General features: G+C 35.9%; 1 protein-coding gene across 6 annotated transcripts in view; it reads left to right on the top strand.

Annotated features, from left to right (window-relative positions):
- The window catches only part of IL15 (interleukin 15), a 98,705-nt gene extending 81,132 nt beyond the window's left edge, over nucleotides 1-17,573 (top strand). For 3 of the 6 annotated variants that reach the window (XM_021938819.2, XM_021938820.2, XM_017958538.3), the window contains exons 3-8: nucleotides 4,562-4,672; nucleotides 5,689-5,786; nucleotides 7,145-7,229; nucleotides 11,614-11,658; nucleotides 13,496-13,633; nucleotides 16,360-17,573. In XM_021938819.2, coding sequence (XP_021794511.2) covers nucleotides 4,661-4,672; nucleotides 5,689-5,786; nucleotides 7,145-7,229; nucleotides 11,614-11,658; nucleotides 13,496-13,633; nucleotides 16,360-16,470 — 489 coding nt within the window. In that variant the 5' untranslated portion in view covers nucleotides 4,562-4,660 and the 3' untranslated portion in view covers nucleotides 16,471-17,573. Of the gene's footprint in view, nucleotides 1-4,561; nucleotides 4,673-5,688; nucleotides 5,787-6,278; nucleotides 6,398-7,144; nucleotides 7,230-11,613; nucleotides 11,659-13,495; nucleotides 13,634-16,359 lie in introns of those variants that run through there. The other 3 variants (XM_021938822.2, XM_021938821.2, XM_021938816.2) reach the window with 3 other exon arrangements.
- The last annotated feature ends 626 nt before the right edge of the window (nucleotides 17,574-18,199 follow it).

Genomic DNA, 18,199 nt, shown 5'->3' with positions numbered 1-18,199 from the left:
ATACTGAAGTATCCCATGCTTAGGTTTTGGTCCTTTTCTCTACCTACACCACTCCCTCATGAGCACTCTCATGAGTCGCATATCTATTTCCAGTTCAGTAACATTCCTGAACTCCAGATTTATGTATCCCATGGCATATTTGACATTTCCTTGTGCATATCTAATGAGCCTTTCAAACTCAGCATGTCCAGAACTGAAACTCCTGACCTGTCCCCTCTCCTCAAGGCATCAGCTCTGTCCAAGGCTTGCTTGTTTCAGTTGATGGCCGCTTGATCATCTCCGGTGTTCAGAGGAAAAGACTCAGAGTCATTCTCATTCTCTTGTTTCCTCCTGTACCCTACAATCTGTCAGGAAGTTCTACTAGTCCTGTCGTAAAAAATGTTTCCAGACTCTAACCACGTGTCTCTACCTCCACTGCCACCCAAAGCAGATTCAGGTCCTCCTCTCCTCCACCTTTCTGACCTCATCTCAGACTACTCTTGCCCTTGCTCACTCCACTGGCTTGTTTTCTGTCCGTTAGACTCATAGCCACACAGTTGCCTCTGCCCTATCTATTCCCTCCGCTTCAAATAGTCTTCACAGAGATACTACCAGGGTTCACACCCTTGCTATCTTCACCCTGACCACCCAAAATTTCAACCTCACCCTTCTTTCCTTTTTTTCCTTTTTCCTAGATAATTTTTCACTCTCTAATAAAATACAAAATTATAATAATTTATTTGTGCATTTTCTATATAGTCCATCTTTCTTTCTGAAATCAAAATTGTGTTCTGCCATCATTGATGTATTCCAAGGTCATAAAAAATGCCCAGCCTGTAGTAAATGTTCAGTGAATCGTTACTAGATGAATCAAGGAAAGTGATGCTGTCTTATAATCTCTATATTCTATTCAGTCTTGTCGTGTCTTTTCTAGTGGTTTGAATAAATGGATGATGTATTTAACACAATAAACCAATACTTGTAAATCTTTTATTCTTGTATGTTTAATTAATTTTAAATGTGTGATTAGACAAGTTAATAAGCAGAATAAAACAAAACATCAAGTATGTCAGATCATCTTTCCTCACTGGGAAGAACTATAATATTGGTATAGAATGTAAGATGTTTACAGTTATTTTCACAAGCATTTATTTGCTTGGGAAATAGCAATGGTGTGAGCCACAACAGTATCTGAGTGAAGAATATTTGAAGCAGAAGGAAAAGCTAGAGCAGAGGCAACTGTGTGACTACGAGTCTAAGGGACAGTTTTCACTTCAGAATGAACACTACAGAGATGCCTGTCTGTGTGAACTTGCTCACCTCACGATGTACTTTCCCTGGGCAGTACCATCCTGCTGCGATTTCAGTGCTGCCGTGAGTCACCAGTCACCCTGCAGTGAGACCTAGTCACAAGATTCTAAACAGTTCCTACCCTGTGAGCTCCTTGAGGACAGGGCTGGGATTTAGTCTCTTTTATTTCACAGGCCCAGAGTTTTAGGATGGCAGAATGGTTTCCGGTGCCAGGCCCCACCTAGTTGCTCTCTGTAGACTTGCTGCCCAGGGCTGCCTTGGGACTTGGCTCCCTACTTGCTGGTGCAACACTCTTCGGCCACTCCAACTATGGCTTAAGTGGCCCCAGCTACAGCTTGACCCACTGCTTCATGAGATACAGGTGTTAAGCCTTGGTGAAATTCATGTGGTGTTAAGTCTGCAGTCTCACAGAATACAAGAACTCAGGGGACATGGCTTCCTCCACCTTGACTTCAAAAAATGATGCTGACTTCTTTGGGACACAGACAGAGACTTTGCACAGGGGCAGAACCACCACAGAGAACCCCCAACAGGGCAGTGCCTCTTGAAGCCAAGGAAATGGGGTTGCCACCAAAATACCAGAACTATGGTTAACAATGTAGAGTTGTAGTCTGGAAAAGTTTCAGGCATGAGACTCCAACCCATGACAACTGAAGCACAGGCTGAGCCTAGGAAAGCCGTGGGATCTGACCTGCCTGAGGCTTTAGGCGTCCAACCCCCGCTCAGTGCCCAGGATGCAGAGTATGAAGTGAAAGGAAATTATTCTCCAACTTTAAGATTTAATATTGTTCTCCTTGTTGGGTTTTGGACTTATTTCAGATGAGTTATCCCTCTTTTCTTGCTTATTTCCCTATTTTAGAATGGGAATGTCTATTCTATACCTTCGCACGTTGTATTTTGGAAGCAGATAACTTATTTTAATTTCACAGGCTCGTGGTTACAGAACATTTGCCTTCAGGATGAAATCTCACCCATATTTGATTTAGATAAGTATTAGCTAGATGACTAGATTAACTAGATAAAGATAAGTATTAACTAACAGTATTAACTTTAGAATTAATACTGGAGTGATTTTGAGCCTACTAAGATGGAATGAATATACTTTGCGTTGTATGAAGGGCGTGAATTTAGCAGAGAGGGGAGGGTAGGGGCAGAATGCTATGGTTTGAATGCCTCCACCAAAACTCGTGTTGACATTTAATTGTGATTGTGACAGTGTTAAGAAGTGGGATCTTTAACAGGTAATTAGGTACCTCTTTAGGCACTTTCACTAGACAGGGCCCTCACAAATGGATTAATGCAGTTACGGAGGGAGTCAGTTTGTTATTGCATGAGTGGGCTCCTTATTAAAGGGTAATTTTGGCTCAGTTTCCTCTCTGTCTTGTGTGCTTGCTTTCACCTTGTACCCTTCCGCCACAGGATGACCTTTAGCAGATGTCAGTGCCATGCTCATGTACTTCCCATCCTGCAGAACTGTGAGCCAAATGAGCTTGTGTCCCTTATAAATTAAGTCTGTGGTGTTCTCTTCTAGCAGCAGAAAATGGATTCAGGCAGCAAGCAGAGCTATAAAATACTTCCTTTTTTTTTTTTTTTTTTTGAGATGGAGTTTCACTTTTGTCGCCCAGGCTGTAGTGCAATGGCATGATCTCGCCTCACCACAACCTCTGCTTCCTGGGTTCAAGCAATTCTCTGGCCTCAGCCTCCCGAGTAGCTGGGACTACAGGAATGCACCATCACACCTGGCTAGTTTCATACTTTTTTAGTAGAAATGGGGTTTCTCCATGCTGGTCAGGCTGATCTCGAACTCCAGACGTTAGGCGATCCGCCTGCTTCGGCTTCCCAAAGTGCTGGGATTACAGTCATGAGCCACCGCGCCCGGCCAATACTTCTTTTCATCTACACTGGCTTCCAATATCATAATTTGGTTAGATACCTTTGAGGACATTTTCTATTGCATTCCTCCATGTTTGGCAATCACTCTATTGTGGAGTATTCTGGCTAAACACTTAGCTTTCTTTTACTTATGCCAGCAGGATGTAGTTGAGCAGGGTAGTGAAAATCCATTGTGATATTGTAAAGCCTCACTGCTATAAGAGGCCAGGAATGAAATTGTTTACAAAAGTAGCTTAGTAAGGCCTAATTAAAAATTATATCACCCACGGCATTGCTCAATCCCAAGTCAATATTATTGCTTTTTGAAAAATGTGGATTTGAGGATACCATAACTAAAAGGGAGGTAGGGAATGTAAGAGACTTTGGATGAAATGATGAAGATAACTGTAAAGTTCTATAAAAAATTTGAAGCACTGAGATAATATAGACAAAGGGAATAATTATAAAATGAGAGTGATAAGGAAGGTTTGCTTTAAATAAACCAATCAATGAGTGATTTAGATCATGTGTAACAGGAAGATTAGATTTGATACGTTCTTGTGGACAAAAAGGTATTTCTACTGGATACACCTTTATATCTTGCTTAATACTTAAATAAGTGTTAGCTTTTTCTTTCTGTGAGTTATACATAATATATTTTAAAGCAGCCATTTTTATATTTCAGAAACATCTGAAAAGTATAATAATTTAATTATTTGAGTTTGTAGAACTTAATTCAGTGAATATTTGTGTCATGGGTTGTGGAAGATTTTGATTTTTTGTGGAAGAGGTCACCACATATATACTATTTTAAAGGGCAGAAAATAGTTGTTTGTATTTTTGTATATTTTGGTTATAAACTGCTTTTAATGACATAGAGTTGAATTTAGGAATGTTTAATCTTCACATTCTTCACTTGATTTGAGTGAGAAAAATAAAATTTTCTTGATTACAAAATTCTCAAATGATTAACAGTGGTTTATTTAAAAGACTGAAGATACATATTCAGTGACTGTAGAAATGACTACTGCTGTTGTAAACTGATTAACAATCAGTACTTCTATAAATCTAAGTATTTGTTTTTTCTTTTTACTAGTATGACTCTGGAATTTTTCAATTCAGGGACATAATATAATAGAAAAGTTTTGCAAAGGCATTGTAATTAGACAGACCTGGTCTCAAATGCTGGCTGTCATGTACTTGCTGTGGACCTAGAGCAGCTTACCCAAATGCTACTAACCTTCTTCCATAGGATTATTGTAAAGATTGAAGGTGATGCATCTGTTAAGTAACTAATAGAGTGCTTATTAAAAGGTAGGTGTTCAATAAGTATTAATTCCCTCCCTTTCTTTTTCTCACTAGTCCACTTGTGTTTTTAATGGATCATACTTTACCCTAGATTGTATTGTAGGAAGCACCGTGGATGGATGGCTGCTGGAAACCCCCTGCCATAGCCAACTCTTCTTCAATACTTAAGGATTTACTGTGGCTTTGAGTAATGAGAATTTCGGTAAGAAAAAAAAAAAAGATGAAAATAGCATATGGAATTTCCCTAAAAGGTCGTTTGAATCTCAAGAGTCTTTGCAATAAGTTACATGGTTATTCTCTAAAGATCTTGGGATGTCATAGATGTATGTTCACATTTGGATTGTTCTTATTTTGAAAATAAATTAAATAGGTTTTTAAAAACTCTATTGACCATCTTAAGGCTCTTCTTGTCATTATAAATGTGTTATTTCACTTATCCCACTCTTTTGTGTTCTCTAAATGTCTTTGTACACACTAAATTGTGTAGTCTTAGAGGGCAGGGTGTGGTTATCATTCATCTTTTCAGTGTAAACAGAAGGAAGCATGAACAATCAGTGGTTAAGGTGGCAGTTAACACTGCTTTCTGAAACTATAAAAGCTTTGACAACATAAAAGAGGCAGGTGAAAGTATCAAAACTCTGGTAAGTTCTAGGATAAATGATTTTCCTAAATCACCAAGAAAAATTATTAGATAGTCACTCTCGAGATGGAATATAGTATCTGTAGTTGGTTCCATTTTATCCAATTTTTCACCAAATAATATTGATATAATTCATTTTATCAATATTTTACGTGAAGTTAATATAACTAGTGCATCTCTGTTATTAATGCATGTTATTAACCTGTGCTTTATAAATTATTTTGGCCTGCTAAAACAGAGAGAAGGATGAGGAGGAGGTCAAAGATAATATAAAAACATTAAGTGGTGACATTGGTATGTATGTAAATTAACAAATATGTCAACTTTGTTAAATTATCTCTGACATGCATCTGCAGAAATATCTGTTAAGGAATTTTGTGCATAAGAGACAGAGTTGGAGGTAGGAGAGAAAGCAAAAAAAATATAAATTATAGTTGTATTATTTTTTGATAAGGAGCATTAATTATGAAAATATGAAAAAATTACATCTTTAGACCTAAAAATATGTTGACATGTTATTTTAAACCTCACTTTTTAACTAAAAAATGTAACCATTTGTCTATGATTATATTTTTCAGAAACCACATTTGAGAAGTATTTCCATCCAGTGCTACTTGTGTTTACTTCTAAACAGTCATTTTCTAACTGAAGCTGGCATTCATGTCTTCATTTTGGGGTAATTTTATCTTTAGGCATAAATAATATTATGTTCATGGTCATGATGACTGTCCTCGGATATCTTTTCCATTAAGTTAGTTTATGTTCAGTTTGCTTATATCTCTAGGTACTCAGTATCTGGGGGATAGAAGGCAGACTATAGAGATTCAGAGGAGGTTGGGTAAACACCTAACTGAGCGTTTTTCTACATTGTGGTAATAGTACAAATGAGCATTATAGCCCTCAAATAAATTGGGCCTTTTGATATTTAACGGAGCTTGGAAATGTACGACTTATTGATAGACTACATATTTTTCACGGCAATTAAAAGTAGATATTTAGAATTTGCTTATGTTACTTCTTATCTGTCCCTGACACTGACTTCTCCTATCCCTTGATCCTTATCCTAGTTCAGTTGAAAACACTTCTTTCTTTATTTAAGCCTTTTGTTGTTTCCTTCTAATAAAATTCATATGTTTCCATGACTATTAACTTTTTTCTTCTCTCTTAGATGCAGCTAATATACCCAGTTGGCCCAAAGCACCTAACCTATAGTTATATAATCTGACTCTCAGTTCAGTTTTACTCTACTAATGCCTTCATGGTATTGGGAACCATAGATTTGTGCAGGTAATTCTTCATCATAAGACAGATTAGTGTTGACTATCATGCTTCTGTGTAAGATCCATCAGGAAGTGAGGGATTATTTTTCCTCAAGCTGTAAGAATCATTCTAATGTTACTTGGTCAGTATAAGTGTATTTTGTCTGGATATTAAATTTTAATTTTTATGAAGTTTATGAAAGTGAGTAAGTATATGGTCATTCAGCCTACACTGGGATGAAGTCTGTAATGTTTATGGAGAAAGCTGCTGCAAGCATAGTAAGAGCATGAGCAACATGAAAGGGGCGTGTTTAATGTTTTGTAAAAAAAATTTACTGTCAAAATCATTACATGAAAATAATTATTACTTATTTTAAGAATTTTACCTATTTATTAGCCTTCAAAGTCTCAGTAAATCTCTATGTAAAGGAAACTAGTAATTCATTCAAAATCATTTACTGAGCCTTGCCACACATCTGGCACTGTTTCTATTTCATTGTGATAAATTGAGCCAGTTTATTTATAAAGTATGCCTACAATTAGGCTTTTCTCTAATCAGGTTGGTGAAGCCTCAAGTTATCATAAAATGTCAAAGTTGTACTATATGCTCAATGTTTATATTCAGCTACAAGGCTGTTGAATGCACAGAGGCAAGGATAACACTGATTTTTTTCACTGGTCAGAATAAAAAAATTATTGATTGCTCTTTTGCTTATAGTATTCATCAAGATGAATAGGCTCCTTCAAAATGCTTTGCTCATGGTTTTTCTTTCAGCTGTTTCAGTGCAGGGCTCCCTAAAACAGAAGCCAACTGGGTGAATGTAATAAGTGATTTGAAAAAAATTGAAGATCTTATTCAAGTGAGTACTCATTTTTCCATATAATGCCTGGTAGAACTGCTATGAAGTTTGTTTCTCTCTGTGTTTTTCTATCTGTCTTAAAGAAACCACACTTGAAACAATAAGATTTTTGTAGAAATTTATGATCTTATAAAGCAGAAAAAGAAATCTTTTCCTTACTGTTTTATAATCTAATTATCTTTAAATCTTAATTTATAAGCGGCCCAGCCTGATGAGTTCTAGTCTGCACAGGTGAGGTATTATCTTCCTGTATCTGGAGAAGCCAGATATCTTGGTTGCACGTGCAGGGAGAATGGCTTGACCCAGAGAAGAGCTGTTGTTGTTTGTGGACTAAAGGCCCTCTTCTCCCACCTTGAGAAAATAGATTGCCTGACCTAAGGAAGTGCTTCCTGCCATAGAAGGTAATATTAGCTTCAGTGGAAGTCTCAATGGCACCAAGCATACCAAAATAGCACCACAAAGTTCTGAAAACTAAATTGTCATTGGATTCACAGCATTAAAAAGTAGGTTAGAACTTGCATGCTAAATCCAAACAGGCTGACTGCATGCTAAAATAGAAGATTTAAATAGGACCAGAGTGTCCTAACATAATAGACATGAAGCCAAGATACAATTGAAAATCACCCATTGTACCAAGAAATAGGAAAGTTACAACTTGAATGAGAAAATATAGTCAACAGACTACAAAATTGAGGGGGATCAGATGTTGGAATTCTCTGACATGGATTTGAAAGCAGACATTATATAAAGTGCTTCAAAAACCAGTTACAAATGCCCTTGAAGCAAATGAAAAACTAAATGCCTAAACAAAGAAATAGAAGATATGAAAGGAACCATATAGAAATTATAGAACTGAAAATACAACTGAAATATAAAGCAAACTGTAAAGGCTCATTAGCAGAATGAATAACAGAGGAATGATAGTTAATTTGACAACAGAATACTAGAGAGACAATTGACTTAAAAAAAAGAAAAAGCATCACTGATCTTGAGAAGAGTGACAAAAGATCCAGCATTCCTGTGGTTAGTATCATAGGAGAGTATGAGAATACACCAAGTAAAAGAGAGAGATTGGCCGAGTTGATAACAAAACACCATCCATCTATACTATCTATAAGCAGTTCAGTTCTGGTACAATGACATACATTGGTTGAAATTTTAAAAGACAGAAAAAGATATACCATACTATAATGGGTTGAATAGTGTCCCCCCCAAATTTCACATCCACTTGGAACCTTAAAATGTGATCTTATTTCAAAATAATATCTTTGCAAATATAATGAATGAAATTAAGATGAGATCATACTAGAGTGGTGTGGGCCCTAAATCCAGTGACTAGTGTCTTTACTGGAAAAGGAAAGGACACAGAGGAACTCACTGGGAAGAAAGCCTTGTGAAGACATAGAGGAAGAGATCAGCGTGATGCCCCTATAAGCCAAGGAAGGCCAGGGATTGCCAGGATCCACCAGAACCTTGGGAAAGTCAAGAAAGGATTCTTCTCTAGACCCCTCAGAAGGAACATGGCCCTACCAACATCTTGACTTTGGACTTCCAGTCTCCAGAACTGTAAATGAATAAATTTCTGTTGTTTTAAACCACCCACCTTGTGGTAGTTTATTACAGCAGCTCTAGACTGATATACACGCATACATTAATTATAAAAAGCAGAAGTGGCTAGATTAACATCAAATAAAGTAGACTTCACAGAAAATAAGGTTACTAGAATCCAGAGGGACACTACATAATGATAAAAAACAAATCCATGAGGAAAACATAATGTTCTTAAATGTATACACATCAAACAACAAAGCCCCAAACTTTGTGAAGTAAAAAATAATAGGGCTAAAAGAGAAACAGACAAATCCACAATTATTCTTGAGAATTTCACCACCTCCTCCTCTGTAACTAATGGAAGTACTAGACAGAAAATCAGCAAGGGCATAAAAATACAACATAACCAACCAACAGGATCTAATTTAACACGTAGACCACTATACCCAACAACAGCAGAATATACTTTCTTTTATCAAGACTGAATATATACTGAGCCATAAAAGAAACTTTAAAAATTTTTTCAGAACTTAAATCATGCAGAATTTGTTCTCAAACCACAGTGGAATCAAACCAGAAATCAGGAAATTAAATACAATGGGCAAATCTCCAAATGCTTGGAAATTAAATACTATACCTCTGTATAATACATGGGTCAAAGAGTAAATCTCAAAGGATATTCATAATACATACAATGAAAAAAATGAAATACAGCATATCAAGGTATATGCGATGCAGCTAAAGCAATACTGACAGGGACATTTTTTTAAATCAAATGAATACATGAGAAAAAAAGGAGAATTATCAAATCAAAAATATATGTTACCACTTCAAGAAACTAGAAGAAGTAGAGCAAAACAAATTCAATACAAGCAGAACAAAGAAAATATTTAAATGTAAGAGCCAAAATTAATGAAATTGAAATCAAGAAAACAATAGAAAAAAGTAATGAAACATAAAACTGGTTATTTGGAAAATCAATACAATTAATCTTTAATAAGACTGACAGAAATAAAAAGAGAGAAGACACAGATCTCAGGAATGAAATGTGAGGCTGTCACTACATAATCTGCAGTCATTAGAAGGATAATAAGAAAAACTATGAACAGTTTTATGCTCACAGATCTGACAACTTAGAGGAAACGAACCAATTCTTCAGAAACCACAAACTACCAAAACATGTGAAGATGAAATGGACAATCCAAGCACTCCTGTAATCACTATATACATTGAATTCATCATACACAAGCTCCAAAAAAGGGATCTCCAAGCCTGCTGGTTACACTGAAACATTCTATCAAATATTTAGAGAAGCACTAACAACAATTGTACAGTTTCTTCTAGAAAATAGAAGAGGAAGGAGCATTTTCCAGTTGATTTTAGGAGGGCAGTATTGCTCTGATGCTAAAACCAAATAGAGACATTACTAAAAAAGACAACTACAAACAAAACATGCATTTGCCTTACAGTCCAACAATTGTACTCTTAGACATTCATTCTCAATAAATGAAAACTTATGTGGACACAAAAATATGTACATGAATGTTCATAGAGATTTTTTCATGACTGCCAAAAACTGGAAACAAATATGCTTTAGTTGTAAAAACTGTGGCATATCATGTCAGGGAATACTACAGAGTAATAAAAAGGAACAAACTAGTGATACTCACAAGGTGGGTGGATCTCCAGGGTATTATGATAGTGAAAAAAGTCAATCTTCATAAAGAAACTGGGGTACATTTATAAAACAGAATATTATCCATTGATAAAAAGAAATAAGCTATCAGGCCATGAAAATAAATGGAGAAACCTTCAAAGCCATATTGTTAAGTGAAAGATGGGGATGCCAATCTGAAAAGGCTTCACACTATATGATCCCAACTATGACATTTTGAAAAAGGCAAAGCTATGGAGACAATAAAAGATCAGTGGTTGCCAGGGGTTCGGAGGGAGGGAGAAATGGCTAGGCAGAGCACAGGCTACTTTTAAAGCAGTGAAAATGTTAATATATGATGATGGGTGGCATTATACATTTGTCAAAACCTGTAGAACATACAACACAAATAATGAGCCCTAATATTCTATATAGCTAAGATCATAATGGTGACTCACCGATTATAACAAACACACCACACTAATGCAAGATATTAACAATAGGGAAACTGGGGTGGAGGACAAAGGGGTGTATAAGTCTTTGTACTTTCTGCTAGTTTTTCTGTAAACCTAAATGACTCATAAAAATGTCTATCAATTCTTTTAAAAGCTAATTTCAGAAGGTTACATACGATATGAGTCCCTTTACGTAACATTCTTGAAATGACAAAATTATAGGAATGGAGAGCAGAGAAGTGCTTGCCAGAATTTAGAGAGACTGGGTGATGATGAGGTATGTATAGGGAGAAAGGTGACTTTGGTTATGAAAGAATAGCAGGATAATCCTTGTGGTGATGGAACTATTTTGTGTCTTAACTGTGGTGGTGGTGATGTGAATCTATGCAAGTGATAAAATTGAATAAAACTTCAGACATATGCATGCACACATGCTGTGGCACATAAAACTTGTGAAATCTGAACAAGGTGACTGCATTGTATGAATGTCAATTTTCTGATTGTAATTCTGTACTGTGGTTATAGAAGATATTACCACTGGGGGAAGCTTGTTGAAGAGTACACAAGATATCTCTGTATTTACTCTTACAGTTTCATATGAATTTTAAATTATCTCAAAATAAATAAATGAATTAAAAACAATTTAATGTTTTCAGTAGGTTGTGCTCATAATATTTAAAGCAGGGCATAATTTTTAATATTGTCTAATTTTGTTTCCTTCCAGTCTATGCATATTGATGCTACTTTATATACAGAAAGTGATGTTCACGTGAGTATACTTTTTTCAAAATTGCTATTTGTCTTGTTATCAAAGTTTTTAAAAGTATATTTTTGTAACAACTAAAATATGTGTAGTTTTAAAATCTAACTTTTGGCGTGTTTCTATAATATATGATCAATGAGTTTTATTAGTGATTGTTGAGATGGGACTTGGGGGCAGATAGCTACATAAACTCTATTTTTGTAATGGTGCCAAATCAAAATATTAAAAAAGTCTTTTCCCTCAATGTCAAACAAGATACATTATATGTTTTTGTGATGCAGTTGCATCATGATGCAATTAGATGCAAAAATCAGATTAACTTATTCAATTTAAGAGTAGCCAACATATCAGTTATTTCCAATGCTGTAATGTATCACCGTCTGCAATATTTTCCATAAATTGCTTAAAGTCATCCATGTTCTGCATTTTACATGGTTCTCTACATTTGTCAGAAAAAGATTCTGACCAATTATTCTTTATGTGAGAAAAGAAACATAACCCATGAAACGTACTAGAATTGAAAAGTGATTTTGAACTTGTTTCATTAATACATTGACATTTACTAAGGCATGTAGGATTTGTCATTTTGGTGGTGGTCCTTCCCTTCGGGATTGTTACTAAAACCAAGAAATGAATCCCCAACTTCACCTCAGGGAAAACAAACTCTATGTCCCTCTCCATTATTCTTCAATTGGAACTTCTCTTACATAGATGACTTTCTAAGCATTGGAAAGAAACCATAGCCAGAAACTAGAAAAAAGAGATATTCACCAACCAATTGGGTCATGCTGCTGCCCAAAGAAATTGTCTCCCTCCTCTGGCTTCAGCATGTATTGTTTTTCTCTGCATTTTTTGTAAAATGGAAAGTAGGCAATTAACCACCAAATTCAGCATCCTGAGATTGCTTTTTTGCAATAAGATAACTTTGCAACCCATGGGTTATAGAAACCACCTTAGACTGAACTTTAGATTTTAAAACTGACTCCACCACTTTTTACTTGTGTTACCTTGGAAATTACTAAACATTTCTGAAGCTCAGTTTTATTATTGCTGATACGGTGACAGTATTTGTCTTTCAATCCTAAGCAGTGACTGTCGGGGTTAAGGAATATTACCAGTGCTGGGCACATGGGTGTATTTTTTCATTTTTTCATCCATTCAGTAAGCATTTGTGGAGTGCCTGCAGGCTCCCAGGCACTGTGCAAGGTATTGAGAACAGAAAGTCAAATAATGGTCAAATCCCTAGATATTCCTTGTTTCCTTTCTTTAAGTTCTTGTTAAAGTAAATGTTGTGGAAAACATATTTTTGTGGCACCTAAGAGCCTTTTCTGATTTGGCCAGCCTGTGAGTGGACATTAGTCCTGCTTTGATTTTTCTAATAAATTTCTTGGAATTGCTTCTCTCCCTCTGGAACTTTGGAAATTGAAAGAATAGTATAATTAGCAGCTACCACTATTTAAAGTGTTAACAACATGATTTGATTCTAAAACTTCTTACAAATGCACTGTCTATATTGATATTTTCAGAGTCTAAGGCCAGTATTGTTACCCTTTCCACAGGGGAAATGTGCTCAGTGAGAAAAACTGGCTAATATTTCTACATTTTCTAGTTTCATGTTCTGTACAATATTACCATCCTTCTTGATTGTGTTTTATTGGTTTGTTTTGGTTTTTATTTTAAAGCCAAAAGAAAAAAAATTAAACTGCCTCCTATGTAAAATTTCTTAAGGATATTGTGTATCTTTATAAAATATTTGGATTAACTTTTTGAAAATCAAAATTACATCAGTATGAAAATTAATAATCACAAAATATTAATTGTTCTTTATAACTTTTATTTTTAGCCCAGTTGCAAGGTAACAGCAATGAAGTGCTTTCTCTTGGAGTTGCAAGTTATTTCACATGAGTCCGGAGATACAGATATTCATGATACAGTAGAAAATCTTATCATCCTAGCAAACAACATCTTGTCTTCTAATGGGGTGAGTTTTCCAACAGTTGCTCAGAGTTGCATCTTATGTTTTGGGCCTGATTTGGAGAAGTCGTTCATGGACAAGCAGATCCTCCTAAGGGGCACTTAGGAGAAGGAGTCCTTTTCCAGTGGAATGGCATCCAAAAGTGGCACCAACTCCAGCATGCACACAATGCTAAACTGTTCAATGATTTATTCAGTAGACAAACATTTACAGAATCATGCCAGGTAGTGTGCTTCAGTGCTAGAATTATAGTTGCAAACCAGACAGACAGGTCACTGACCTCAAGGTGTTTATTGTCAGGTGCAGTGGATAGACATTAATCTAATTACATACTCAAATGTCTAACATCAATAATAGTAACTCACATTTATTGAGTTATTACAGTGTGGCAGACACTATTCTTTGAGCTTTAAATTGTTAATTCATTTAATCCTCATGACAAATCTGTGAGATAGTTATCTTTATTTCTAATTGAATGATGAAGAAATTGTGGCACTGAGAGCTTGGATCACTCGCTCCAGTTTATACAGCTAGTAAAATGAGGAGCCACAATTCTTACCTGAGCAGTCTGTCTGCAGAGTCTGTTATCTCATGAGAAGATAAATGCTTTAAAAGGATAACAATGAAAATATTAATAATTTGAGTATAATCTGGGACATTCCAGGCAACTTGAGCAGTAGAGGGTTCCAGGAGAGCAAATTCTAGGTACTCATATGATAGGCTGGGGCATCAGCTGTGCAAAGGCCCTGAAGTGCAAAGAATTATGACTTTCATGGCAAAACACCAGTGGCCAAAGCAAGGTAGAGAGAAAGCAGTTTTGTAACAAAGAGGCATAATCAAATTAGTTCATTTCATAAATACTTTTTAGCCCTCAGGAGACAGTATGAAAAAATAACCATAATCCCTGCTGTTAAAGAGGGAGGAAACAGAAAGAAACCAACCACTCAGCAAATGAGTAATAAGTTAGTTATTTATGAAGTCCAGTGGTGAAAAAGAAGGTAGGGTAGGGGGACTGGGGCTCCAGTTAGGGTAGGCTGAACTAATAAGCTGCCATTTGACAAAGATGTGAGGGAATGAGCCTTAAGGGTATCTAGGGACATGTGTTCAGGCAGACACAACTGAAAGTGCAAAGACCCTGAACTTGTGTGGGTGGACACCTTGACTTTTCTCTAAAAATACAATGCTGCTTTATGTCTTTGCTTCAGTGTCACCTTCTCAAAATCCCTTCCCTATTTGAGCACTCCCTGTCCCCTTGTCTGCAGGTCCCATATCTGGAATACGATATATTTTATGTAATGGGTATTGTCTGTTTTTCCCTATGAGAATGTCAGCTTAAAAGGGACAAGTGTTTTTGTTTTTTATTAGTACTATATCCAAATTCCCAGAACAGTGTCTCATATATATTAAATACTTTATATATGTATGAAATGAATTGATTAAGGTTTATAATTATCTTATGATGTTATCTCCATCTTATTGGTGGAAAGAGTGAGCCATGCAACAGATAACTCATGGCGAAATAAATGATGAGCTCTTTAATGTGAATGTTGATAGTCACCCTGATCATGGCAGAGTGTGGTATACATGCTGGAATGCGTGGGCAGGACTGCGCAGTCAGAAGACCTGGATGTGAAGAATTTCAGTTGATTATGTCAGTTGAGATGAGTCAATACCTCTGTCTTCCTATCTGACATGATTATTTTCAGGATCAAATAGGACAGCATTATATGAAACATGACAGTGCTTGGCATAGAGGATGTGCTTGATAAATGTTAGTGATGCTGAATTCCAAATAGTTAATGGACATAAAATCTAATTTTTATTTTTGCTGGCACAGCCTTCATGGTTCAGATGATCTCTAAAAACTTTATTCTTAATTGCTACATTTGGAACATTCTAGTTATCCATAAAACTGTGTTTGAATTACAACAATTTGTGGTATTCACCTAAATGGCTCAATTCAACCAGTGGGTGATTACAGTGCATCAGGCCCTGTGCTGAATGCTAGGGAAACAAACGTACTGGCTTTGCCCTTCTGGTAGAGAGCTTAGAGAATAGTATTATAGTATAAAAAGAGTAAAACTTCATAATATGAATAGAATACATGAGATGTTGTGAGAGAGGTCTAAATAAGGGTTCTGAGATGTAAAGATGGGACATTGAGTCCAGCCCTGGGAACCCAGGGGTTCAGAGAAGCCTCCCTAAAACAGTACTTGAATAATCTTAAGTGTGACTAGCAGCAGCTAAAATAGGAAAGAATGTAACAGAGAGAAAAACAAAGGCAGAGAGGCATCTAATAGTAGGCTGTGCATGGCAAGGAAAGCCAGATGCTCACTCAGTGTTCCTAGAGCATAACATTGAGGCACGGGGTATATGTGAGATAAATAGGTAAGAAACAGCTCATGAAGAGCTTGTGTGCTATGCAGGGAGGCATGGTCTTTATGCTAGAAGTAGATGATAGGAAACCATTGAAGGGCTCAAAGCAGGAACTCCATGGTCTGACAGACACAGCTTATTTTTCTCAATGTCCTTAACCCATTATTGGAAAAATAAACATGTATCAAATCTCCCAGTTCTCTTTTCTCATAATTCTTCCTAGTATGCTATTTGCTAAAGTTTTCATATCTCAATACCTCACCATAGGGTTCAAATGATATGATATTCCCATTCCCATGAATGTATATTTAATTTAATTATAAATTGCCAATTTAATCTTTCTTTATATTTTGCAGAATATAACAGAATCTGGATGCAAAGAATGTGAGGAACTAGAGGAAAAAAATATTAAAGAATTTTTGCAGAGTTTTGTACATATTGTCCAAATGTTCATCAACACTTCTTGATTGCAACTGATTCTTTATAAAGTGTTTCTGTTACTAACGAACATCACTCTGCTGCTTAGACATAACAAAACACTCGGCATTTCAAATGTGCTGTCAAAACAAGTTTTTCTGTCAAGAAGATGATCAGGCTTTGGATCAGATGAACTCTTAGAAATGAAGGCAGAAAAATGTCATTGAGTAATATAGTGACTACGAACTTCTCTCAGACTTACTTTACTCATTTGTTTTTAATTTATTATGGAAATTGTACATATTTGTGGAATAATGTAAAATGTTGAATAAAAACGTGTACAAGTGTTGTTATTTGAAGTCGCACTGATATTTTACCTATTATCGCAAAATAGCATTTGTTTAAGGGTCAAATTAGGTAGTGGCGGGGATGGGTACCAATGCTGCAGGTCAACAGCTATGTTGGTATGCTCCTGCCAGTGTGGAACCACTGACTACTGGCTCTCATTGACTTCCTTACTAAGCATTGCAAACAGAGGAATAATTTGTTCTCAATAAGAAAAAGAAGAACTATATGTGAATCCTCTTCTTTACACTGTAATTTAGTTGTTGATCTATAAAGCAACTGTTATGAAATAAAAAAATTGCAATAACCGGCATATAATGTCCATCAGTAAATCTTGGTGGTGGTGGCAATAATAAACTTCTACTGATAGGCAGAATGGTGTGCAAGCTTGTCCAACCCATGGATTGCAGGCCATATGCAGCCCAGGACAACTTTGAATGTGGCCCAACACAAATTCATAAATTTCATTTTTAGCTCATCAGCTGTCATTAGTGGTAGTGTATTTAAAGTGTAGCCCAAGACAATTCTTCTTACTCCAATGTGGCCCAGGGAAATCAAAAGATTGGATGCGCCTGGTATAGAAAACCAACAGTGACAGTGTTTATATTTCATGCTTTCCCAAATACAGGTATTTTATTTTCACATTCTTTTTGCCATGTTTGTATAATTTTTAAAAAGTCCTGTTGATTTGTTATCTCATTGTTATCGGACAGAAAATAATTGTTTATATTTTTTGGACTACACTGTCTAAAATTAGCAAGCTCTCTTCTAATGGAACTATAATAAAGATGGAATATTTTTGTTTTATTATACATTTATTTCATCTTAATTCAATTCTAGTAATACTCACTGAGTGACTGTGGGATGGGAAATTATCTCTTAAGAATTTGGTTTCTCTCCATTCCACAGTAAAAACTGGTTCTCTGTTGAAACATTCTTCTATCACCCCAGTGCCCTATCCATGTACATGGGTCTTATTGCCCTAGTCAAATGGTGCTTATAAATACCTTCTGAGAAAGTTTAGAAGAAATCTGTATCCTGTTTGACTTTCAGTAATCATGTATTGGCTCTCAGCTTCTTACCTAATCTCAGTCTAGAAAAAAATAGTATTTGGCAGCCACTCTTAAAAGTCTTGGATTGTGGAAGTTTATTTATTTTTTTATTTCAATTGAGATAGTATTTTTAATATACCTGTATTTTTGTTTTGCTTTATGTATCTTTTTTCTATTAGGGAGAGGAGGAAAAGTGTACCATTTTCATCTCTAAGTTTCCAGTTCAGTCTTTAGGGGAATGTTAGTCTTCCTGAGATGGGGGAAGGAAAATCATAATGCCAGTCACGTTACAAATAATATTTTATAGTGATCAATAGTTCATTTTGGTTACATAGGCATACATGTGGGCTTAAAACTTGGAATTCACTAGGGCTCAAAATTA

The sequence above is a fragment of the Papio anubis genome, chromosome 3, assembly GCF_008728515.1.
Source record: "Papio anubis isolate 15944 chromosome 3, Panubis1.0, whole genome shotgun sequence".
NCBI classification, from domain to species: Eukaryota; Metazoa; Chordata; class Mammalia; order Primates; family Cercopithecidae; genus Papio; species Papio anubis.
The sequence above is the reverse complement of the archived record's forward strand: the minus strand, read 5'-3'. Positions and strand labels throughout refer to the sequence as shown.